The sequence below is a fragment of the Cydia amplana genome, chromosome 9 (genome assembly GCF_948474715.1).
Source record: "Cydia amplana chromosome 9, ilCydAmpl1.1, whole genome shotgun sequence".
Classification (NCBI taxonomy): domain Eukaryota; kingdom Metazoa; phylum Arthropoda; class Insecta; order Lepidoptera; family Tortricidae; genus Cydia; species Cydia amplana.
The window spans coordinates 6432237-6458692 of NC_086077.1; the positions used below are offsets into that span (position 1 = coordinate 6432237).

A 26456-nucleotide genomic window follows, 5' to 3' on the forward strand; every position below is an offset into this window, starting at 1 on the left:
TACATTATATGATATGAGGCACAATTCCATAAAGGCTAAACATTACTATGATAATAAATAAAAACAGTGCCTCAAAGAATTCGACAATTTACACAGCCAACCAGATTCAACAACTAGCAACACTATTTTACGTTTGTTTTTCTTTCGACTCTATGGCAACATTTTCAATGTTATCCTTTATCTGTGCTACCGAGTCTACAGTCTCTTTTACATTCTGTTCGTTAGTTACATTATCTGTGGTGTGAGCAGTGTTGCCAGTGGAAAATTGTCTAGTACCCGAGAGGCTGGTGTTTGCTGGAGTTGGTGTGTTGGAGGATTTTTCCTTCCGCCGCACGCGGGAGGCGGCCTTCAGTTCCATGTCCACACAGTGCTCGGCGAACATATGTTGGAGGGGCGCGTACATGTGCGGGAGGAGGGGGAGGTCGCTTAGTGTTACCTGTGAAAAAAAATGTTTTATTGTAAGTAGGCATTGACGTATATCTCAGGACGGGCCTTACGGGCACAAAAAATGGTCCTAGTTCAGAGGTGTCACTCACGAATTCGACCCAATCGTGCAGTCTAACGTAACTAGTTGCGACCAATCGCACGCGTGATGCGAAGTCATCAACCAATCGCGTTGTAGCGGTCTCACACCGTTATACTGGCCCCATTCATGCCCCACTTTTATTGCCCGTAAGGCCAGTCCTGAGATATACGTCAATGTAAGTAGGATAGTTCTAAACAAGTCTTTCTGAAACTGGGATACCGAAACCATCGAAGGTTCGCGAACATAATGGGTAATGGATACTCAAGATTTTACATTCGCGGTTAAAATCTTGTGACGGAGGTTCGCAGCCGTCTGCGAAATTAAAATACGATATAAAACAATAACGTTCTCGGGGTATTTACATAGAGAAATATAAGCAAAGAAAGAGTGGTAACTCAGTTTTCTTACACACAAATTACAAACAAATTGATAGTAAAATAAAGTTAATGTTAGATTTAACGATCATTTTTATTTTTAAGACCAAATGTTTGTTAGAGAAATTTTATCCTGAATAGTAATACTATCGATTAGTATAATAAAATAGGGAGTGTTCGTTTTTTTTTTAAATTTTAGTTGGTTCGAGTCCCGGGCGAGGCAAGCGAGTTTTAGAAAATCTTTGAATGCAGTTTTATCTCTTTTTAAAAATAAAGGAATGTCTCCTTTAAGTAAAATGAGCCAGCTTAAGGATTTAAGGTACTTTCCCTTCAGGGCCCGACTTATCTTTCCACACTGTATATTCAACCATTAGGTAGTGTAGCCAACTTTTTTGTCACTAACCTGCATATTGTCAAACGCGATGCCGACGTTATGTTCGTTGAATATGTGCGTGTTGATGCGCGGCAGTCGCGCGTATCGCTGGCTGAAATGCGTTAGCACCTGGAAACGTATTATTTTCTTTGAGGTTTTCTAGTGAAAATTAAGATATAGAGGTGATAAAACAATACGTTTATTGTTTCAGGTATAGTCCGTAGATTTGAAGCTGGCTCCGAACGGCTAATCTTTTGTCTATTGTGTTAAGTAAAACCGCACGTGCCGCTACCTGCGAAAAAAGGGTCGTGTAATTCTAATTGGCACCTGAGCGCGGGCTAGTCCAACGCTCAACAAACCAGTGTAGGTGCGCTCTCCGATAACGCGCCTTTGTTACGCATCTCGATGGCACATTTTAGACTGGTTCTGTAGCGTTTTATGGATCAAATTTATATTTCGAGTTATCATTATTGTATAAAAAAATACACAAAGAGGGTGTAAAATGATGTATCATCACAGAATAAATAATAGTATTAAGTACAGAAGACTCACTCTCTAACAGAACGCGTCTGTTACGATCAGCACAGATATGGCCGCTAGGTGGCGACAGCGCCACACGCGGCTTATGGCTTTCCCCAAAATTGGGGCTGAACGGATGTACTTTTAGCTACCTGTAGCAAAGCGACGAAATCGCGGAGTGAGACACGCCTGGTATCATGTAAGATACATTGCACTAGATATGCAACGGATAGTTGTTTGGCCGGATACCGGATATCCGGCCTGGACACTGGCCGAATATCCGGTATCCGGCCGCCGGATATTCGGCCGGCGGAACTATACCTATATTTTGAGTTTTGCAGGTGCGCGTCGTGCAGGTTTCGACCTATTTCGTAGTGAACGTTCGCGCGGACACATTTCTAGGATCGTAACGAGTTTTATCATGTCATTACGTAGTAAGTTCGTTTATAGTTACAAGTGCGCGCGCGTATTTTTGTGTAAACAAATAAGTGTATTGTGTGACATTGGTTACGTATTCATTTCTATTTACAGTGTCGTTAGCATTATGACCGTGACTGTTTTTTAGATTCCATTTTTTACCCCAAAATGTGTTAATTTTACTATCCGGTATCCGGCCGGATAGTAGGTCGCTATCCGGTATCCGGCCGGATAGTAAAATAACGGCCGGATAGGCCGGATACCGGATAGTAACCGGATATCCGGTGCATCTCTACATTGCACATACCGTGTACTTGGCGTTCATTTTGCGTCCAATCTCTATCGCTTGCGACGTCGTCGAGTGCATCTTGATCCTCGCCTCGTCTGCCAGCTCGTCCTCCATTGTCGCCTCGTGTATGAGGATGGTTGAGTCTTGACCTTCAATCAAACAGGAAATATTAGAGAAATATGGAGTCATGGATGTTTTCTCTATATATAAGTATGTATATCGTCGCCTAGTACCCATAGTACAAGCTTTGCTTAGTTTGGGGCTAGGTTGATCTGTGTAAGATGTCCCCCAATATTTATTTATTTATTTATATTTCAAAAAATGTTGTGAATGTTGTGACTAACAGCTGGGCCCGTTTCTCAAAAGCTTGTAACTTGTAATACAAGCGGATGTCACTTTTTGACAGCTTTAGTTAGAAAGGGACTTCCACTTGTATTACAAGTTACAAGCTTATGAGAAGCGGGCCCCTAGTCTTTAGGCGTAAATACTTGCAAGATTGCACGTCTCAAAGGCGAATTATTGCAACACATGTTACTTTTATAGACATAATTAAAACAATCTTAATATTAACGAGTCTCTATAAGATTCGAAATTAGGCGTGAAAAGATGGTGAGCGGTATTTCACATTTAATTCTGAATTTTATTAAGTGTAAATAAAGTTCAATTTTAAATAACAAATCACGAAATCTTAGCAAAGGGATAGGGACGATAGCGGTATTCGCGGACATTAGATCTGGGGCCGATTGCATAACAACTTGTAACTAATAATATTAGCGGAAGTCTCTTTTCCATTCCTTTGATTAGAAAGAGACTTTCTCTAATATTATTAGTTACAAGTTGTTATGCAATCGGCCCCTGGTTGTTTTAAAATAAGCACTATAGCTTTAGATACCAATTTTGCTTATATTTAATCTTGCTTAGTTTCTATTGAGAAATATAATGCGAGGCATATCGGAATAGCAACTTTGACCGCGTTGGAGCAGTGCGGTACGAGGCAAGTCAGTACCGAGTCTTGGACTTCAGTCCTAGATCTTAAACCTAGTGCTCTATAGGTCTATAGGATACTCACCAATCTTGACCAGTTTCTCAGTAGATCTAGGATCTTGTGCCCGGCGGCGGTGATGGCGACCCCGAACGCGTTAGGGCAGTGCGGTACGAGGCAAGTCAGTACCGTCTAGCCCGATACTGGCGAGCGCTGCGGGTGTTAGGCCTGGTTCTATAAACAAGTGGCCTGTAGTACTCACCAATATTGACCAAGTTCTCAGTAGGCAGCGTATCGCCACTGTACGTGATCTTGTGCCCGGCGGCGGTGATGGCGACCCCGAACGCGTTAGGGCAGTGCGGTACGAGGCAAGTCAGTACCGAGTCTAGCCCGATACTGGCGAGCGCTGCGGGTGTTAGATCTGGTTCTATAAACAAGTGGCCTGTAGTACTCACCAATATTGACCAGGTTCTCAGTAGGCAGCGTATCGCCACTGTACGTGATCTTGTGCCCGGCGGCGGTGATGGCGACCCCGAACGCGTTAGGGCAGTGCGGTACGAGGCAAGTCAGTACCGAGTCTAGCCCGATACTGGCGAGCGCTGCGGGTGTTAGCCCTGGTTCTATAAACAAGTGGCCTGTAGTACTCACCAATATTGACCAGGTTCTCAGTAGGCAGCGTATCGCCACTGTACGTGATCTTGTGCCCGGCGGCGGTGATGGCGACCCCGAACGCGTTAGGGCAGTGCGGTACGAGGCAAGTCAGTACCGAGTCTAGCCCGATACTGGCGAGCGCTGCGGGTGTTAGCCCTGGTTCTATAAACAAGTAGCATGTAGTACTCACCAATGTTGACCAGGTTCTCAGTAGGCAGCGTATCGCCACTGTACGTGATCTTGTGCCCGGCGGCGGTGATGGCGACCCCGAACGCGTTAGGGCAGTGCGGTACGAGGCAAGTCAGTACCGTCTAGCCCGATACTGGCGAGCGCTGCGGGTGTTAGGCCTGGTTCTATAAACAAGTGGCCTGTAGTACTCACCAATATTGACCAGGTTCTCAGTAGGCAGCGTATCGCCACTGTACGTGATCTTGTGCCCGGCGGCGGTGATGGCGACCCCGAACGCGTTAGGGCAGTGCGGTACGAGGCAAGTCAGTACCGAGTCTAGCCCGATACTGGCGAGCGCTGCGGGTGTTAGCCCTGGTTCTTTTGGGTCCATCTAAAAGTATCAATAAAGTCTATTGAATGAAGGATATCTAAAAAAATATTAAACTATATCTGTATTACCTATATGCATATCGAAACCATTGAGGGATCGTTTGTTTATGTAAATTGACCAAGCGAAGCGATGGTCTTCGTTTCTGCTTAGCAAAAGTACATTTGTATGTCTGTCCGGCTGTTCTCCTTTACAGGTCGTGTATCTCAACCGATTGATCTCTAACTAGTCAAAGGTCCACTTTGTCGCTTAAAATAAGGACGAGATTTCCTTGTATCTTTATACGAATAACCTGTCAAAGCGTCCTTATGGCAAGCGACAAAGTGGGACTTTTTGCTTGGACACGACACAAATGTTTTTTTTTTCAAATTGGCGGGTTCGCAAGGTCTACAGCACTGAGAGCCACTAGTTCTGTTAACATATTAATATGTGTATCTTAAACCTACCAGATTCTGATTAGGTATGAGTGTAAACTCTGTGTCAATTTTCTCGAACTGGCTATCATACATGGTTAGCCAAGTTACAATCTGACCAGGAGCGAGCAACAGGAGGGGTGTATTTTTTTCTGGCGCGTTGGCTAACGCGGCCGCGCGGGCTTGTAATACGCCTATTAAACCTGGAACATAGGTATGAAATGGGTATATCATGAACATATATCGGGGTTTTCGGTGCGGGAATGTTTTACACTAGCCAAATAACAGGTAAGAACTGTAATAAACGATACTAATTTAACATTTCTAAGCACATTTGGACCTTACTACCTACGTTTAACTCATAGTTTGATAATTATTTTACAATTTAAACAAAGTTATAAATACACGAAATCATTCCCGCACCGAAAACCCCGATGTATGATCATGAAAATAAACGTTAGCTTTTAACCAAAAGAATACTGTGGTATGAACATGTAAATATAAAATAGGCAAAATCTTGTAGTTACAAATTTACCATCGGAAGAAATTATACAGATACGAATGCGGCCGAAATACGAAGGGCGGTGCGAATAGGGTATTTGACAATTTTTTATGAATGGTATCAGTCGATCAGGTTTGTTTTGAGGATCAAATGTCTGTATGGGACCCATTGTCTTAAAGCAATACAAAAATCACAAATGATGGTCAAAGTCTGGCACCCGGACTTTACTGATGAAACGCTTCTAACAAAATGGCAATACACACATCGTGACGTCACTATGTAAAAGTCTCCAATGTATTGTGATAAATTGCCCATTTTAACTAGATTTACCTAATTATAAAATTCAACATGTGTCAACATCAACAATCCTATTAGAACTAAATAGTTAGGTGGCAAGACACACCTGCCTACTGCTCTGTTTACAAAAACCTGCTGAACGAAATTAATGTGTTTTATTCCAATCCTAGTCAATATTTAACCCTTCGAGCGCCACGCCTCTCGTGTGCGGCGCGTCATCGTATACCTTGTCGGAGAGTACGAAGGTTGAGAGTTGTAGCTGCGCGCGTCAGTTGACGTTTATGGCGGTCAAAGGATTAATTAGAACAGGTAAATCGGTTTTATTTAATATAACATTATTTAGGTGCTTTTGTCGTCAGTAAACTTTTTTACAAAAAACTAAGTGCATATACTTGGAATTCGACCTAGGCCGCTGTGCCACCGGCCGCGGCACCTGCCGCGATAGCAGAGGACGCTGGTTCAATTTCAGCTTGGGGCACTGGATGCCTTGGTCACTTTTTCTTAGTTTAGGTATGACATTCATTTTTGTTTGTTTTAATTTTAGGATATATTTCAATGAAATAAATTTTATCTTATCTTATTTGAGTCTAGGAAAAAGTTTGTCAAGTTATTATTAGGTCCCGCGCTGTATACCTACACTTACCTATGTGATGATCGGCGTGTAGATGTGATATGTATATAGCTTTCAGTGTTCTAAGCAGTCCGTCCACTTTCCTCGGCCCGTAGAACCGGACGAGCTGTCCGAAGGTACCTTCCCCACAGTCCAGGAGGATCGTGCTTTGGTCACTGCAAATAAAAACATACTAAGGTGAAATATTTATTAATTTCCACTACCCAAAGGTTGTCTGGAAGAGATCACTTTTTAGCGATAAGACCGCCTGTTGTTTACCTTTGCATGTGTTTCTGTTTTCTTTCTGTATTGTTTTCTTTTATTGAGGTGTAAGAGTATTTGTATTGTATCCTTAAAATTTTAACGTTATACACTTATACCAAACCCAATATAATTAAATATAGGCTAACTGAATACCTAAAGTAGAAATAATTGGTGACGTTAATAATTGAAGTTTTCGAACTAGCAATAATATTTTTTAATGGTTACTTGGTTGTCTTTGAGTATTCGATGCTAGTCTTTTTAGGGTTCCGTACCCAAAGGGTAAAAACGGGACCCTATTAATAACACTCCGCTGTTCGTCTGTCTGTCACCAGGCTGTATCTCATGAACCATGATAGCTAGGCAGTTGAAATTTTCACAGATGATGTATTTCTGTTGCCGCTATAACAACAAATACTAAAAACAGAATATAATAAATATTTAAGTGGGGCTCCCATACAACAAACGTGATTGTTTTGCCATTTTTGCGTAATGGTACGGAACCCTTCGTGCACGAGTCCGACTCTCACTTGGCCGGGTTTTTTTCATGTAGCGTACCTCTTTTGAAACGTCCACGAATTGAAATGGAAACTAACATGTAATTTTCAACTCTATTTCAAGTAGATACAGTTCAAACTGTAACAACTTAAGATCAAACCTAACTCACTCAACATGAAGAATGATGGCGCTTGTGTTCCTAGTCTTGCTCGGTATACAGCTGCCGGTTCCCAGGAAGACGATCTTCGGATACTCATTGCTAGAGTAGTTATCCTTGAAGCGCAAGTTTTGGGCCTCCTCTCGGAACTTGGCGAGGCAAGCGGCGAACCCCTCCACGTCCATGGTCTCCTGGTAGTAGTCTTGGACGTGGAGCTTTGGCTCGGCCGATCTGGATGAAGGGATTAAAAAAATTAGAGGACCTTAATAATCACAATATATTGCATTGGATGAATGAATGAAATCTTTATTTCAGGCACTAGAGGCCTATACATAAATACCTTAATTCTTGCATACATATTATAAAAATATAACTAAACACTAAAAATACTCGTAAGATTATGATTGCGATGCATTACGCAACCCCGAAGTGTCAGGGAGCCGGCCGCGGAACCGCCGAAACTTGATACCCTTCGGCCAAAACTCCTCAATGGTGAAGGTCGCTAGATGTTCAGTCGGAACGGTCACCACAAACAAATTAAAATTCGCATTGTGTCGCGATTCCAACTTCGCGACCCTCAGGTAGAATCCGGTTTTTGCTTTCACATACTTTACGATAGCATTGAATAACCGGAGTCGCCTTAAAGAGCATACCCCTCTGCCGAAAACCTTGCACAATCGGCAGACTGCTTTGTACAGAAAATGACAGACAAGGCGTCTCCAGTTACTAAATGCTCTAAAGTCTAACCTAAAATACTCGTACAGTAATCATGTTTAACACGACTGACTCACTCCAACCGATAGCTGCGTCTCTATGAGGCTCACCTGTCAATCTACCTCTTGGGAGTCTTGGGCCACAAATGGAACATCATCGTCTATGACCAAAGATGGCGAGTATGGCTCCAGTTTTAACCATAATCACTCACCTCTCAATCTCTCTCTTGGGCCGTGATGAAACACCGTGATCGCCCATGACGAGTGTGTCTCCAGTCTGGAGCTCTCAGTTTCTTCAGACCTGTCTTTAGGCGGGATTATATTGTCTCAAACAACATGGCAACAAGTTTCCAGTATAGGGTTTACCTCTTCTTTATACATGTCTTTGGGTGGGCTTTCGCAGACTCAGACTCCGGTCCTTTGCTGTGAGCGTCCTTCAAAAGTTACTATTACTACTACAAGCTAGCGCCTCCCAGCTTTCTTAGACTATACACTGTTGATGTCTCCTTCTAAAGGATAGTTGCATCTCTATAACTCACCTGTCAATCTCCCTCTTTGGCCTTAGATGGAACATGGTGAGCGTTCTCGAAGAGTAAGTTTCCAATTTCTGGGCCCCTTCCTCTTCAGCCGTTTCTACCGGCGGGCTAGGCATAAGCTATTACTGTCTCACTCCAACAGATACTATCTCAATCACTCACCTGTCAATCTCCCTCTTTGGCCGCAGATGGAACATGGTGAGCGTTCGTGAAGAGTAAGTTTCAAATTTTTGTCCCTCATCCTCTTCAGCCGTTTCTTTCGGCGGGCTGCGCTTAATCTATTAGTTCTATTACTGTCTCACTCCAACAGATACTATCTCAATCACTCACCTGTCAATCTCCCTCTTTGGCCGTAGATGGAACATGGTGAGCGTCCGCGAAGAGTACCTAAATTTCGAGGTTTTTGTCCATCATCCTCTTCAGCCGTTTCTTTCGGCGGGCAGCGCTTAATCTATTACTATCTCACTCCAACAGATACTATCTCAACAGAGATGTACAAAATGGTTTTAAAAAAGCATTTAAATACAAAATGCAAAATACTTTTCAGATTTACTATTTCAAATGCAAAATACCAAATAGTTTTGCGTTTTGTATTTCAAATGCTAAATACAAAATAGGTATTTTCAAAATACTTTTTCAAAATAAAATACCTTTTGACCAAATCTCAGATATTTTTATTTATTTTAGGTACTTATTTATCATGAGAAATAGAGACACAATGCCGAGCCGAACAAAAACGTCTAATAACATGGCACCTTATGCATGACATTTTGGTCATATTTATCAGTAGGTACGCGTATCAATAATGTAAATCATGTAAATGTTTACATTATCTAAATTATCTTGTTGTAGTACAGTACATAGCCGTTCCAGTATTGTAGGGCTAACAACAACACTTCAATATCATAAAAGTAGGTAATCAAATCAAATCAGTAACCACTTCACCAGCACCAGCAAACAATAAATCAGTGAAATCGAATCGTCGGCGTCAGCGGCGTTGCGTTTCATAGCCATAGATCATGTTCGTCGTTTTCGTTTGACATTGACACTAGTCAGACATAATAGCCGGTTTAGACTCTCGCGCGATCCACGAGACGAGCCGCGAGCCGCGCCACGAAACGCGAGTGTAAGCGGTGGGCTCGCGGCTCGTCTCGTGGCTCGCAAGCTCGTCGAGCTAATGTAATTTAAACACTAACGGCACGGCATAAGGTTTATAACCGAATGACAAGCCAAACGCGGGTGCGTCGAGGCGAGCCACGAGCCGAGCCGCGAGCCGCAAGTCTAAACGACTATTGAGACCGTGCACGATGGCAGCGCCGCCTAGCGTTCGCAACGTGGTCAGCGCTGTCAAATAGCGAGCGCTACAAAATAAAGATTATTCCTTAAAAATATTTACTATAATGTACTTAACAATGTGCGGAATCTATTCGTATTTAATGTTAAATACACTTGGTTTTTGCTTTAGTGAAAACAGTAAGAATTATCTGTGTATTTTATATTATTCGGTCAATATCCTTCGTTGTTTTTTCGTTACAAATTCAATGAATAAACGCATGTTTCACTATGTTTTGATGACTCACTTAGTGATCCTTTTCCTGGGGATACGTACGATGCTTGCAATTATAAAAACTTTGACCTTTTTCACAGGTTTTAATCAACACATTTTATGTTAAAAATTTATGTTCTCCCGCTTAAGGCACAATGTCTGTTGTGACACTTGTGACAGACGACAGATAACCCTACGGGCCAAAAGTGTGCTTTTGACGGGCTTTAAATAACTAATATTACAATCACTTAATGTTGGTACACTGTATTAGCTATTTTATTAACATACAAGAAAAACTCTGTGTTGACATAGACTAGATAAAATGTTTAGCCATTACGTTGTTAAGCCTGGAATAGTACTATATGGTATAAAAAGCTAATATCTAGCTCGGCGTTGAAAATATATAAAATTTACTATTACGGTTTCGTCCAGTATTATTGCAGTTTACCACACAATAGCTATCGTGACCAATTTTTATCGTAAGTATGATTATAAAGCTAAAATAACTGAGAAGTATGGGAATTGACAGAAACACTGATACCAATCTTGTCATTATTGGCCACATCAAGCGCTGCGATCGTTTCGGCTTCCCCTACGGGTGCTTTGCACGGAGCGAATAAGGCGCGCACTCTGACTGGCATGGCTAGCAGTAGGCGCCTCTATCGGTCAAATTCGGCAATACAAGCGTCATTCGTTCATTTCATTTTGTTTGACTGGTAATGTTGGCTAAACTTAATCACAAAGTATTTTGCATTTTGAAATGAATGCAAAAGGCAAAATACATCTCGAAAAGTATTTCAAATAAAATACAAAATGCTTTTTACTAAAAGGCATTTAAATGCAAAATACAAAATAGGTATTTTGCATTTTGTATTTGCATTTTAAATAGAAGTATTTCAAATAAATCGCATCTCTGTATCTCAATCACTCACCTGTCAATCTCCCTCTTTGGCCGCAGATGGAACATGGTGAGCGTTCGTGAAGAGTAAGTTTCAAATTTTTGTCCCTCATCCTCTTCAGCCGTTTCTTTCGGCGGGCTGCGCTTAATCTCCGCGTTGATAATGTTCTGGAACTGGGCGATGGCGATCTAGAAGCGGTTTAGTGACGTCATAGCGAGAGAAGCGATAAGCGTGCGTTTAGAGAGGGACAGATAGGGGTGAATGTCCGAAAACAGTAATTGAGTAGCCTTAACAGTATTAAAGATAGTATTATGATGTTGTCTTTGTTGTTAAAGGGTGCTTCAATCTATAAACCGTCTTTGCAACAAGGAATAATCACTTAAATCAGTATATACAGTGGACACAGTATACAGCGGTATTAAAGATGCCTATTATTTAAGACCTATTAAGGCCGTGCATCGAAAAATAACAGGATCTTAGAAAGGTGGCAGTGGCTAGCCCCGGAAACAAACAGTAGTGATTTTCGGATATATGTTTCTTGACTATATGATAAGAGATTTCGTAGTAGTCGAAACACGAATGCTTAAAATTTTCTCGATAGAAAATAAATCCAAACTTACGTGTTCATTTTTCGGTTTTAGCTTCGTACAACTAGAAAACACATCCATATCCAGCACAACCCACCTTACAGCAAAGGTTTTCATCTCGTCTTAACTTTCAAAGAACTAAATATTAACTTATTATCCTTTACCGATGGATTTATTATCGATTTTTGATTTTATGAATTCAACAGCAAACGCCCATTTTACGCAGTTCGGTTTCTCTTTCTGTCATGCGTCAAAGTCATAAATGCATTCTTTATGCCAGTAATGTTAGATGGCCGTCGTGCCTCAAAGAGGTAAGACCTATGTCACTTCGCGCAGCGCTCCGAATTACGTAAAATTTAAATATCCAATAAACGTTGAGTCGTAACTCCATTGAGTAGTAACGGAATCGGAGGTAAACCTATGATGGTGCCTTCTTACAGGCCTATACGTTACGCATGTGTGCGTGTTTGCTAGGCTACGTCATGCTACGTCGAAATCTATACCCTTTGTCAGTTACAACGGGTTAGGAAATTTCGACAGATATTGAAATGTATCGGTAGCTGTTTGGTATTTAGCCATCAGAATCTAACCGTAACTTTTTGCTTTATTTTTGTTTGAAAATAAAATATCTATAAGAATATAATTTTTGCTTTTTTTCTATTGTAATGATAAAAATAAATCTAGTATGTTTCATGCTCAAATAATTTAAAATAATTGAATCAATATTAAAAACTAATTGATATTATTCGTTTTAATTATTATATTATTAAGTTTGTTTGAATAAAATATTTTATTTCAATAATACGAAAAGTTATTATATTTAAGTACCACTAAAAAAAGGTCCCTACTTACAAAAACTCACTTGCACGGGCCGGGGTTCGAACCCGTGACCTCCGGTTTGAAAGTAGCACGCCACTACAATTTCACATAAGTAATTTACAATGACATGATACCGTGGAAAAAGTGAATATTACAATGTACTGTGTTACTATCATTTTATAGTTTATTTTGGCTTGACAAGGAGGAATGAGAAAAACGTGCAGAGCGAGAGGATTAAATCTCTCTGTCCCTTTCTTAAAGTAGCCAATCCTAATTATGACATCTGTTTTGATATTAATTCTTTGAACATAATTTGTCGATGTTCTTTTTTATATCATCGAGAAAGATTTTTATTAAAAAAATGTGTTGAATTTATATGTTTTATTTATGTTTTTTTGGCATAAATTTCATTACTTTTGACAAATTTTGATTGTGATGACAAACGATTTGATGTGATGTGTGAAACGAACCATGTGATCAACGATTTATCTAATAAAACTTCATTTAGTCGAAAATAATAGTTGTCTACTACCGGGTGGAAAAAAATTATGGGCCCTGGAGGGAAAGTGCCTTAAAACCTTAAGTTTGCTCATTTTACTTAAATGAAACATTATTGTTTTTTAAAGAAACAACTGCATTCAAAGATTTTTGAAGTCAAAACTTCTTTAGCGGCGCTAGGCACTTTTTGAGGTGGGGAAAAAAATGATGAACTCGAGACAGCTTAAGGCGACCAGGTTTAGATGGCATTTAAATCAATAAAGAAAAACTCAATGACATTACATGAAAAAGGTTATAATCTTGTACGGGCTGAAATACGAGGATCTCACAGTATTATAACTTTATATCACTCAAATATAATTCAATAAAGCTACATCTTGATGAAATCGCTAATAAAAGTGAACTCTAGTACTGGTGAATAAAACTCAAAATATCATGACCAAATATATTTAGATGCGAGGTCTGCAAGGTAACTTTACAATTTCTATTCGAATTTTAAACAATTAACGCTATAAATTTGAATTTCGAATTTTAAACAAGCTCACTGACCAGCAATTTCGGAACCAAAAGTTTTCAATAGAAAGGAGGATGGGTCAATTATACATAGTGCTGCAGACATTTTGGACTAGTCATTGAGTTTTCACTTCTGTCGGCACTCCCGGAATGCAACACGTTGTTTTTTTTTAAATTCGCTTAGTCGCGCCCGGGAATCGAACCTACTTTTTCCACACTGTATAAAAGAACACAAATGCTTTTCTTCTGGTAACTTAAATGTTCTATCTATCTTGGTGATATGTCAATGCAATCAAATAATCTGAAAAAATAATAATAACCCAATTTATGAATTCCGTTCCTTCAGAAAAATGCGAAATGTACGTACAATTTTTAGGGATATCGTACTTTTCCCAGGGACAAATTTAGTTGGCTAAGAGACATTTTCACTGATTTGGGGTCTGTACTAAAAATCTAACATAATATGATAAGGACTTAATCGTTTTAAGCTCAAGAGTGAGTTTTCCTAAAGCTTTTTCTAAAAATGATGTCTTTATTAACGTTAGGAGTGCACTGCAGCATGTAAAATGTATGCCAAAATGTCAAGGGAGAGAACAATAAATTAAGTTTAAATTCCACTTCCACTCATCAGCAAAGTGATATAAGTATATCAGCAGTTTAAAGTTATTTTAGATTACAAAATTAGCGCATCAAAAAAATCAAAGTGCATAGAAAAAAAGTCTCCTGAGTCATAATAAAATTGATGTCTCTTGGGTCACCAGAAAAGTCACCAGGGAGAACGATGACCCAAATCACATTTAAAAGAAAATGTAAATTTTGTGTACTACCTACGAACATTTTTCAAAAAACTATGTTTTTATAACATATTAGACCCAGGATAGATCTAATACCTCTTTTCGTACCCCGGATAAAATGGTCGGCGACTAAAAAAGTAACTGAAACCTTACGTTATTAGGTTCACGATGCCGCGTTGTACCCTTGCCTTCGTTGCGATATGTTTGGTAAGTCAGGAGACTTAAGAGCCAACAGGAGTGGTCATTTCTCCATACAAACGTACTCGACTGTTTCCTCCGTGGGTTTTGAAGCCAGAGCAATGATTTTTTCAACACAGATTAATATAGTCAATATCTGTGTCGGACCGTTTTGCTTTTTTTGACATTTTTGTTTTTTAAGGCGCTAGAGCCCTTCAAAAATGGCCAAATTGACTATGCCGCAATGAGAGGCGTGGTATTCAAAACTCATATCAATTAGCCAAAAAAGCAAAACGGTCCGACACAGATAATTTTATAATAATTTAGATTTCCAAATTTGGTTACGATTGGTTAAGTTTTGGAGGAGGAAACAGTCGAGTACGAAACCTCGATTTTTGAGATTTTTACGCAGGATTTTTCGCCTTGTCCTTATCGCACTAGTTTCAGGAGCCGCTTCCGTTAGCGAGATGGGTAATATTTACCTAAAATATTTAAATCTCAGCTCCTGTTGGCTCTTAAAAAATGAGCCATGATTTTGGGACATATTAACAAATATTTTGTTGAATAGGTATATATTAACTTTAGCGGACTTTAATAATTTACCAGTTAAATTAGATGTAAATACCTTTTTAGTTAATCGTTAATGATATATTAGTAGCAGTAAAACACTTTATTGTACAAAAAGACACATAAAACATGAAAAAACACACATCCTTCGCATATGGTAGAATATATTTTTCACACTTATAAGTAAAAACTAAAATCGATACGCGATTGGGATACGCTCTTTTTGTATGGGATACAAAAAAAAATTCTCCTGGGTCACCAAGAAAAATCAACATATTAAAATAATTCAGTTCGTTTTTAAGTTCTAGTCAGATTGACTTTTTGGTTATTTGAGATAAATTACAATAACGCTTAGATTTGAAAAACATAATTTTCTATTTTGTTGCGATCGACCCGGGTAATAAAAATACGGCGAATTTGAACTTTTGTTTGTTGTCGTTGTAAAATGTATTAAAAAATAATGTAGGCACCCCTGACAATTGAAATTCAAAATTATCCAGAAAAAGCGGCCAAGTGCGAGTCGGACTCGCCCATGAAGGGTTCCGTATTTAGGGGATTTATGACGTATTAAAAAAAAACTACTTACTAGATCTTGTTCAAACCAATTTTCGGTGGAAGTTTGCATGGTAATGTACATCATATATTTTTTTTTAGTTTTATCATTCTCTTATTTTAAAAGTTACAGGGGTGGGGGGGGGGGACACATTTTACCACTTTGGAAGTGTCTCTCGCGCAAACTATTCAGTTTAGAAAAAAATGATGTTAGAAACCTCAATATCATTTTTGAAGACCTATCCATAGATACCCCACACGTATGGGTTTGATGAAAAAAATGAGTTTCAGTTCTAAGTATGGGGAACCACCAAAAAAAATTTTTTTTTTCTATTTTTGTGTGAAAATCTTAATGCGGTTCACAGAATACATCTACTTACCAAGTTTCAACAGTATAGTTCTTATAGTTTCGGAAAAAAGTGGCTGTGACATACGGACGGACAGACGGACAGACAGACAGACAGACATGACGAATCTATAAGGGTTCCGTTTTTTGCCATTTGGCTACGGAACCCTAAAAATGAGTGTTTCAAAAAGGCACCCTGTATTCATTACATACCTAAATAATCTCTTATTCAATAAAACATATAATTACTAAACACTGATTTATTTCAAATAAATGCAAATCGATCGGATAAAAGATATTAATACCTACCTATACAACAATGAATACGAGTACAGTCAGCTGCAATAATATGTTACACACCGAAGGCCGTTTTGCGGTAGATCATGTTAGATCTTATTTGTAGAGCCATAAGAGCGTGTCACATATTTTTGCGGCCGTCGAAGAGTAACATTTTATTGCAGGTGACTGTACCTATGAAAAATTCGAGGGTTAAAAAGCATTTCAACCAAAGCATTTATAATAATAACGACTATGGACGCCTGCAACCCCAGGGGTATTGTAACCCCATAACAATAAGGTTGAAATTTGCATTTAGTGACCGCAAAGTCAGGTGAGCGTAATCAAGTAAATCTGTTTTCATCATATTTTATCAAAAATAATCTCTTTTCTGTTCTTGTGCTATTTTCTTATTATCAATACTCTTAACTTATATGCTATATACGCTGCTGCTTCTATGCTGTTAACATCTTCCAAAACAACAATAAATATTCAGGTTTATTAATTAATTATTTTATTGTTTGCTATTATGAACAAGTAACAACGCCATCTGTTTCAATTTTTTCCGAATTTAAGTTTCTGGCCGACCGCAGCGACCGCGTATAATGGTAGTTAACTTCTGTAACGTTAGATGGTGCTAAAAGGTCACACAAACTTCACGTGCGGCGCGAAGCGTTTCCATGTGTGCGTGTTAGCGGGGAGGGAAGAACTAGCGGGCGTGGTTTACGAAGCGCCAGACGCGGCTGCAGTAGGCCCTTAAAGAACTATTGCCATTTTTTCGTGTGTTTTGACTGTTTATTTTATTTTGAATGGTTGACATCCACAAAGCCATGCATGCTAAGCGAAAGCGCTTACACCATTAGATAAATCTGGTTTGCTTCTATTAAATTACTATCCGGTCAAAGTATGCACAGGCACGACATTGGTATGCGACGCTACTCCCCCCGCTCGCCCCGTCGCTTGCACATTGCACCCAGGGCTATAACCGCGAAAATCGAAGTTCGCAAATTGCGGGCATTTTTCTCTGTCACTCTAATTACGCCCTCATTGCAGTAAAAGAGAAAGAACCCCGCAATTTCCGAATTTCGGTTTTGGCGGTAGCCCCTCAGAGCGCCGACATGACGTCACGAGGCGAGGTGCACAGATATTGTGACCGGGTAGTATTTAAGCTTACAGAGTCAATAAACTTAAAAAAAAAACATTTTTACTAGTTTACTCAAATAGGCAACGACTACAGATATAGTGCATAATTGTTTTCCATCGTATTTTCTCGGAATCGTTCGTATTTGTCATGCTACTTCAGTTAACCTCAGTACGTTTTGTACGGAGACTGAATGAAATAGCAATATACGTTCGTATGTTTCCGTGAAAATACAATGGAAAATAATTATGCACTACATCTGTACGAGCCGATGGATAAAAGTTCATTGACCCAGCAACCAATCAAGAGATCCACTTACCCTATTCTTCAAATCTTCGATGCCCTTTATTTTGGTAGGACTGTTGGTCTTGGGCACGGTACCCCAGTCGGCTGGTATGCTTGGGTCCTTAAATAATAGAATGCTGTTAGCTGTTAAGACCTTTTAACCGTCTGATGTGTTTATACTGTTTATGAGCTCCTTGTGTCACAGGTAAGCCTTATCTTGAGAAGTGGGAAAACCTCAGGGTCCAGTAAATGTGGTTTCGAACGAACGAACGAGTTTCGTCGGAACGAGTTCTTCGAGTTGAGAATGTGATGACGTGTTGTTGGGCCGAATTTGTCCATAGGACAAAACAACTTTTATTTTGCAATTTCTGTAGGACTCATAAGTTTCTTGTTATAGGTTAGCCTTACCTTGAGTAGTGGGAAAACCTCAGGGTCCAATAGATTTAGTTTGTGCTGAGTGCGATGGACGGCTTCGGAACCCAGACACGAGTTCTGCGAGTTGAGGATGAGGTGGCGTGTTGTTGGGCCGAATTTGTCCATAGGACAAAACAATTTTTGTTTTGCAATTTCTGTAGGACCCATAAGTTTCTTGTTATAGGTTAGCCTTACCTTGAGTAGTGGGAATACCTCAGGGTCCAACAGATGTAGTTTGTGCTGAGTGCGATGGATGGCTTCGGAACCCAGACACGAGTTCTGCGAGTTGAGGATGAGGTGGCGTGTTGTTGGGCCGAATTTGTCCATAGGACAAAACAATTTTTGTTTTGCAATTTCTGTAGGACCCATAAGTTTCTTGTTATAGGTCAGCCTTACCTTGAGTAGTGGGAAAACCTCAGGGTCCAACAGATGTAGTTTGTGCTGAGTGCGATGGACGGCTTCGGAACTCAGACATGAGTTCTGCGAGCTGAGGATGAGGTGGCGTGTTGTTGGGCCGAATTTGTCCATAGGACAAAACAACTTTTGCTTTGCAATTTCTGTAGGACTCATAAGTTTCTCATTACCTATAGGTCTTACCTTGAGTAGTGGGAAAACCTCAGGGTCCAACAGATGTAGTTTGTGCTGAGTGCGATGGACGGCTTCGGAACCCAGACACGAGTTCTGCGAGTTGAGGATGAGGTGGCGTGTTGTTGGGCCAAATTTCGTCATGAAATCTTGGTAGCTGTGGACGAAGGAAATAATATAAGTATTTGTTACGTTCTTAATTTTAACTACAAGAAAACGACTGCTATTGGTAGTAAACCAGCGTGAACTATAGATAACAACACAGGAGTCACTTATGAAGCAGGTGTGAACTGTAGGGGGCACCACTTGTCTTTTGGCTTCAAATGTCAATAACAAAATTAAGTTTTCTATATGTGATCCTAAGATTCACTGTTAAGATACCTATTTACAACATAATATGGCAAGCTAGTCGCGTTATGTTTTACGCATCCCAAATGATTTGTAAATGAAAAACTTTAACCCTTTGACCGCCGTTGGCATGTATACAAGACAACGATAGAACGATACACTGGCGCCGCTGTCTTGTATATAAGACAAAAATTCAACCGCTCGGTAAATGTGGAAAAAATATCAATTATATTTTTTTTTACTCATGTTAATGTTTTCGGTCCTTGTTTAAAAAAAAATTGCATTTATTGCAGCTATAGAAATCCATTCTTTTATAATAAGGCTCTCAAAAAAATTGCTCCAGATTTCAACGTTTTTCTTGTTCCTCGTCGCCGTTGTCTTGTATACAAGACAGCTAGGGATGGGAATGTTAACTCGATATGAGAATATTCAAAATAAATATCAAATCGCAAATCTGGTTTTATTTAAGCATTTGAACACTTGTTAAATGCCAATTGGTGGTAACTAGTAACTAGAATACGTAAAACGAGACAGGCATTAACTATAGCTGAAGTTCAGGGAGCTTCTTCAGCTGTTGATAGTAGAGTCAGACAAGTAAATCTGTCCTTGTGGTTTATTTGCAGAACAAAAGATTCATTTTAAGATGATAGTGTAGTGGGGAGTGATACCCTGCAGTGACCGCTTCGCACAAGAATGGTACAGGCGGACGCTAGGACTATATAGTCAGTGTCGCCTAACTATGAGAATGTTATATATTTGAAATTGACGAAAAATTGTCATGGTAGGGAGGATGTAATACGGGAACTGAGAAGCTCATCTAAGGAACATGTCGAATGTGAAACATGCATTCCCGAACATTTCCGATCCCCACCCTTTTCCAATATTATTGTTCTTCACTCATTGACAATTCAATTAACCCACGTGCAATTTTCCCCAATGCAGTTCCGGTACTTACATTTATATTATCGACACACGATGCGCGGCTCTAACGTTACGCTTATAAAGTTTACGTACCGACAAGCGCTTACGCCGTTGACCTAGAGACTATTATGTTTTAGAATTAAGTTAAAACATATTAACTAGTAATTCTGTATAATTACCTACATATCTTAGTTACCTAATGTTAATAAAATAAAATAAATATTGTACTACTTATAAACCTAGGGAAGAGCGGTGCCTCCCAACACAAGCATAAGCTTACCGGGCGGCTCCATCCCCTGTATCACAAAAATGTATACTATTATGAAATAAAGAATTTATTTATAAAGAATTTATTTATTTATATTATTACTTAATCCGCGCGGAAACAGTCCTTGTCGGTCTGCACTGCGGACAGTCCATGCGCGCCGTTGTCTTGTATAAACGACTTCTTGTACAGCCTAGTGCGGTGATATTACGTCATGAATCGATATTGTTTAGTGGTTGTTTTTAATGATAAAGACCTTTATTTTTAACATTGTCGTGTGTAAAAAAATATGTTAATTTTTGGCATTTTCGAAATAAATTAAAGTTGGATAAGAACAAAGCCAAATTGAGAAGATTTTTACCATAAATTGTAAATATCGATATCACTATTTGCAATCCCTAAACTTTTTATTAGTTGTTTACTTAAAATTTGCTCTGGCGTGTGAGTGAGCGTCTTTGCGGACTAGGTCCGGCGGCCAAAAGGTTAGGTGTATTTTTTAAAGCCAGATTCAAAACTTACTTTTTATGGTGGAACACCTCAGGCGGCGACAAGTGGACGATGACTGTAGGTATGCTTTCTGGTGAATTGGTGCCGTTGTCGAAGTGCGCCGCGAACTGTTCTTCGCTGAGGTAGCTGATCTCTGGCACTTCCAGAACTGAAAAAATTAGATATAACTAAAGATAACTTCTAACTTAAGATTGTTTTTCCTTTGCACTTATAAATACAGGATCAGGGTCGTCAGCCCTCTTCACGTCTTTAGACGCCATTAAAAAAGTACCATCAGCTAGTACTACAGTAACAGTACTACAGCTAGTACTACCATCAGTATTCCACTTTTAAACTGTCCCAGCAAAGTTCTAGGGTTGTTGTTATCTGCTATGTCGGTTTAAAGATCTTTATTTTTCTCAAATAACAATAATTCACTTACTTGAGCAAAGAAAACATTTACTAAGTTCATATGTGAACTCTATTTCTATAAGTTAAGATTGTTTTTCGTTTGTACTCACTTATAAAGACAGGGCCAGGATCATCCGGTGTTTTCACGTCTTTAGACAGCACTAAAGTACCACCGGGCAGTACTACATCTATCCCACTCTTTAGCTGTCCCAGCAAAGGTCCTGGTGGAACTCCCTTCTCCACGCACTTGGCTAAGTCTAGCGTGCCTAGACGTTTCTGGAAAAGACAGGGTCGTTTTTGTTTGAGTGAGTTGTTAAAAAGTTGTTGAAGCGAATCTTCTTATTTAGGCGGCAGTTCAATCAAGTAATATTTAGATAAGACTGTGCAATTTTTCGATAAAGAACAGGTTATTATTATTAATGCTCTTAAGCAGAAATAAATACTAAACAGAGATATTATACGGTCAAAAATAAGGTGTAGGTACAATTTCTTCATCTATTTTACACAACCACTAGTTTTTCGCGCAAGAACCAAAAAGATATAGATATTGTTAAAAAATATATCAATAATGAGTTATATAAATGGTTGGCTCCTTACTCTGTCAGCTATTAGCCTGAATTATAAAGTACTCACCTTTAATGTACAAATGTACGCAATCGAGGTATGAAGGTCCACAAAATTCTTCTCGCGGCGATCTAAGAGAGAAATATTACAAAATAATCATTAATGCCTTTATGCACGATTGTACAGTCGCCATCAGATATATCGGAGCGGCTAAGGCGCTCACAAATATCTGAACACGCCTCTATTGTCAGGGCGTTAGAGTGCGTGTTCAGATATTGTGAACACCTTGACCGCTCCGATATATCTGATGGCGACTGTACTGTTTAATTAATCTATACTAATAATTTAAAGCAAGCTAAACGGCGTTTTATATCTATTATCTCACAGTTACAGAAATTCAAAAAGTTATTGATTGCATTATGGATTCTACAAGAGATGTACCAAATGTCTAAGAAAAATTCGGATTCCTAGTTTGATAGCTGTAATAGATGGTGTTGTACTAAATACTAATGGCACTATGCCATATTTTTCATGGACACCGGATTTTAAAATGTCATCTTTTGTTAACTACAAGTGTTGTGAACGAAGTCATAAGTCATAAGTTATTTATTTGCGAAAGATAGGGTATACATAGGATGTTCCATTTCATAGTTAAGAACTGATACAACTAATTATTTGAAGCTGTGACGAATCTACAACTAAAAATGTTACTTATACCTTGCCTTTACATAGTGTGATCCAAAACAAAATAACTACACAAATCATGTAGGAGCTTCTAAAGACCCCTTTGCTTTATAATTTTAAACTCTATCTAGTGACGAGAGTCTATTGTTACTTGGACTCTGATAGCGAGGGGTCGCCGTCGCCTCGACTTCTTGTCGCCGCGGCCGTGGTCTACCTTGTCGTTTATCTGTTACATTCGAATTTCAAATCTGTTTAACGCAGGTCTATATAAAGTTTGGATTGGGCATATCCTCAGGAAACTTAACCTATCCAAAGTGGCCCTGGAAGATGCATGGCAGACGGAAACATGGTCGCCCTAAATTAACTTGGCGCCGTTCCGTGGAGCAAGAGTTGGATGTATTGGGAAAGGGGGGGGGGGGGGGAGGTTACCCAAGCCCCAAGCTACCCAGGCCCGACAGTCAGTGGCAGTAAATGGTTGAGCCCTACACTCCAGCAGGGGGTAACAGGACGAAAAGAGGAAGATATAAAGTTTGCGTAATAACTCTTTTCACATTTAGTAGTGATAATTTCCTTTTTGGAACATTACGATGGAATTGCACTCATTGATATTTCTTGAGAATATAATATCTTATAAAAAGGTTTGGCGTCTTTAGACCAACTCTGAGGAGCTTAAACAGTATGCGCTCGTATCTAAACTACTTTTAATAAAATAATTCGATTTTAACCACACCATCTCGGAAAGGCTTACTTTGCACTTAAAAAACTGATTGCAAAGTTGCATTTTATTCACATGTGAGGCAAAGTAATCAAATGCAAATTTTGAGTTGTTTTCTTATGTTTGCTGGTAGAATTGACTTTTAAATGATAATTTTGGATGATAAATATTTAATAACATTAATTTGGATTTGATTTGGTTTGATTTTGTTTGATATTTTACATTTAATATTTGCTTCGGGGTGGTGTGGTGAAAAATTTTGTGTTTCACTCGGGGCAAATTTTGTCTAACCCTCGTGCTTTGAAACCCTCGCAAAGCTCAAGATTCCATTTTTTGGAATCTTTCGCTTGCTTGGGTGTCAATATTAGCACGAGCGGTTAAACAACAACTTTGCCCCCTTGTAAAACAAATAACTATTGTTCCATAGTTCTAAGGCACATTTTGCCTGTAAAGCAACATATTTTTTTTTTAATAATTAGGGCTCATTTAGACGGCACGCGAACTCGTATACGATTTTAGTTACATTGCGGACAATCAATCAATCAATCGGTGTACGGGTGTACTATACCTGGACTCCTCGCCGACCTTGGCGTCGTTTTCCCCTCGCCCTCACCCTCCGTCCCGCGTTTATAGTAATCCGTCTTGTCGTGTATGAACTGGTCGTACGCGAGCGAGAGGACGTCGTCGAGCCTGGCGCGCTTGGCCGGCTGCGGGGGTATGTCTGGGAGCAGAGTCAGCTGCGGCAACCTAGGAACAAATATTGTTTAGGCATTGTTGAATACAATGTGTTGTTTTTCTATTGCTTTATTAACATCGAAAGAAACATAGGAAATGCAACTCTATTACAAGTGAAAATGGTATGTTTTTTGAGGTAATTAGAAGTGGAGACTTACAGGTGAACATATTTGATGGTCATAACATTATCCTCAAAGTCTTCTGTAGGGCTGGATGGCGCCATGGTCACCTGCATCTCTTTCATTATGACGAATCTCTTTGTTGCATTGTAAAGGACGTCCTGGAAAGGTATGTAAATATTCATATATCTCTACTAACTTTTTATTATAACAAACAGACGTTAGACTATTGTTGTGTGGTTGACAATCATAAAACAAACAGGGCGAGAAACACCATGAATAAAATTGGGGAAGATCCGACCTAAAAGTGACTGGTAAATATATGATCGTACATCCACTCCCGGCCAAATGTATGGAAACAAGCTTGTATTACAGTAGAAAAATGTATTTTTTTAAGCGATGGATTGTATACTACACATTGGCAATTTAATAAAAAAATGGTTAAAATAATAATATAACATTATACAAATAAAATACTCAAATGCTGGCTATGATATTAGCCAGTTAAACATTTTGTTAAAATGTATGTGTAAATTAAAAGGGTATTATAACATTTTCCTATTTACATATTTACTTTTTCATTCTTTTGGGGCTGCCTAATGTAAAATTTAGAATTCAAATATACCTACAACAAAGAAAACAACCTTGATTCCATACTTTTGGCCTTGGGTGTAAGTTCTGAAAAACTCATTGGTATGAGCAGGTGTTTGAACCCGCAACCTCTGGATTGCAAGTTGCACGCTCTTACCAGTAGGCCACCAGCGCTTCTATGACTAACTTTACTATGCCTTGTGTGTAATATGGTCTTGCATAATTGGATCATAAAGCAATATTCTTACCAAACCCTCAGGTCCATGGAGTGTAATCTTTGGGACCCCAACATCCTGCAGTGTCAATGACAGGCCAGGCAGACCTCCAATATTCTTCCAAGTTTTACTTGTGATGAACACATGCTCCAATCGTGACAGTTTTACTTTATGTTCATGTGCCAATCTTTGGGTGCACTCTCCGCAGTTGAAGAGGTACCTGAATCGAACATATAAATTTTTGTATCAGCAAAACCCCAACCACAATTAGGTTGTGTTGTATCACAGAGTTCCTATGGCTACCTCCCATCTCAATCCCAGCTCAATGGTACCATATAATACCGACTTGCCGAAGGGTGTAGTGCAAAGGTTCCGGAGCAAACTGCGGAATATGACACAAGACCAGACTATTCAACAGGGCCAAGCTGTTTTGCCGCCTAAATTGTGTTTAGTTTTTAAGTTTATAAATGCATATATATGTTAATCTTTGTAATATGGGCCTTGCATAGACGTACGCATGGTGGGGCAAGGTGGGGCTGTCGCCCCACCCTGGTCTGTGACCAGAAGCTAGAAATTTTTACGCAGAATACATGTAAAACTCAAAAATGCACGATTTCCCAGAGATAAGATCTAGCTAAATCGATGTTTCGCCCCCGAAAACCTACATACCGAAAACATATAGCAAATTTCGAGCTGTTTCAACCATACCCTGTTTCAACGTACCCAGCCTTCCCTACTTCTGCCCCACCCCTTAAAAAATGCTGGGTACGCCCATGGGGCCTTGTAGCCTGATTAAAATAAATAAACAATATTGCAAACACCAGACTTACTCAAATTTAACTTGCAAGATTTGACCCCTACAAACATAGTTAGTAATAGTTACATACTTATATAGGTACATTACAAGTTAATAAAAAGCTTGTAAAATAAAAAATAAGCTACATGCCATTACAAAAAAAAAGCAATTCTTCAAGGCTTGAAGTTGAAGCTATGGCAGTCCAAGTATTAGTATTACTGCCAGTAGTATACAGAATCTTATTCACTTACCGTTTCTGATCAGTGAAGAGGTAGAGCGTGTTAGGTACGCCACGAGCGCCAGAGCCCAGCACTTGTAAATAAACGGTGCTAGGGCCGTACTTCTCGCCTTTCTTCGAGATGGTCTGCCGCTGCTGCTGCGCCTCCGCTATTCGCGCGGTGTTAGCCTTCGGCATGTTGGCTAGAAATTCCAACAGTTTTTTATTACTACCGTTCTTGAAATAACGAACGCTACTTGTTCTAGCTAATCTAAATAGACTTGAACCGTACATGTGTTTTAAGGTTATATTTATTGTGAAGCAATGTTTACAAGCATTTGAGATTTACTGAATTAAATGATAGTTTTGCCATATGACCATGTTAAGTTTTTATTCGTTTTTAGAGTATTTTTTAGGGTTTTAGAACATTTTTAGAATTCTCCGAATTCTTCTTTTATTTTTCCATTATTTTTCTGTCTTTTTGACAGATCAGACAGGCAAGTCACGAAAGTGACAATGACAGATTTTGTTTATTTAAGGCATTTACAGACGTACAAATTATATTCATAATTTACTTGGGCCTTATTAGACACACATTAATTTTATTGTTGTAAAATAATGATAAAATTTAATGTGATATTGGCTGATTGGGAATCAAAAAATTAGAAAATTTAAGTGAAAGTTTTTGCAACTTTTTTTTTAACTTTGCCATACGT

The 26456-nt window shown here is 39.2% G+C and overlaps 1 protein-coding gene across 1 annotated transcript; it reads right to left on the reverse strand.

Moving 5' to 3' along the window:
• Positions 1-26207, reverse strand: LOC134650823 (ribonuclease Z, mitochondrial). The gene is made up of 21 exons (XM_063505756.1): positions 25775-26207; positions 24761-24947; positions 23961-24082; positions 23631-23814; positions 22488-22578; positions 21738-21799; positions 21215-21380; positions 20727-20862; positions 18686-18830; positions 17709-17795; positions 11153-11307; positions 9503-9557; positions 8678-8793; positions 7438-7656; positions 6543-6685; positions 5134-5303; positions 4459-4690; positions 3936-4115; positions 2517-2647; positions 1304-1402; positions 1-436 (listed from the first exon to the last, which is right to left on the reverse strand). The coding sequence occupies exons 1-21, from the start codon at positions 26032-26034 to the stop codon at positions 128-130; spliced, it is 3249 nt and encodes a 1082-aa protein (XP_063361826.1). The 5' UTR covers positions 26035-26207; the 3' UTR covers positions 1-127.
• Positions 26208-26456: the final 249 nt, after the last annotated feature.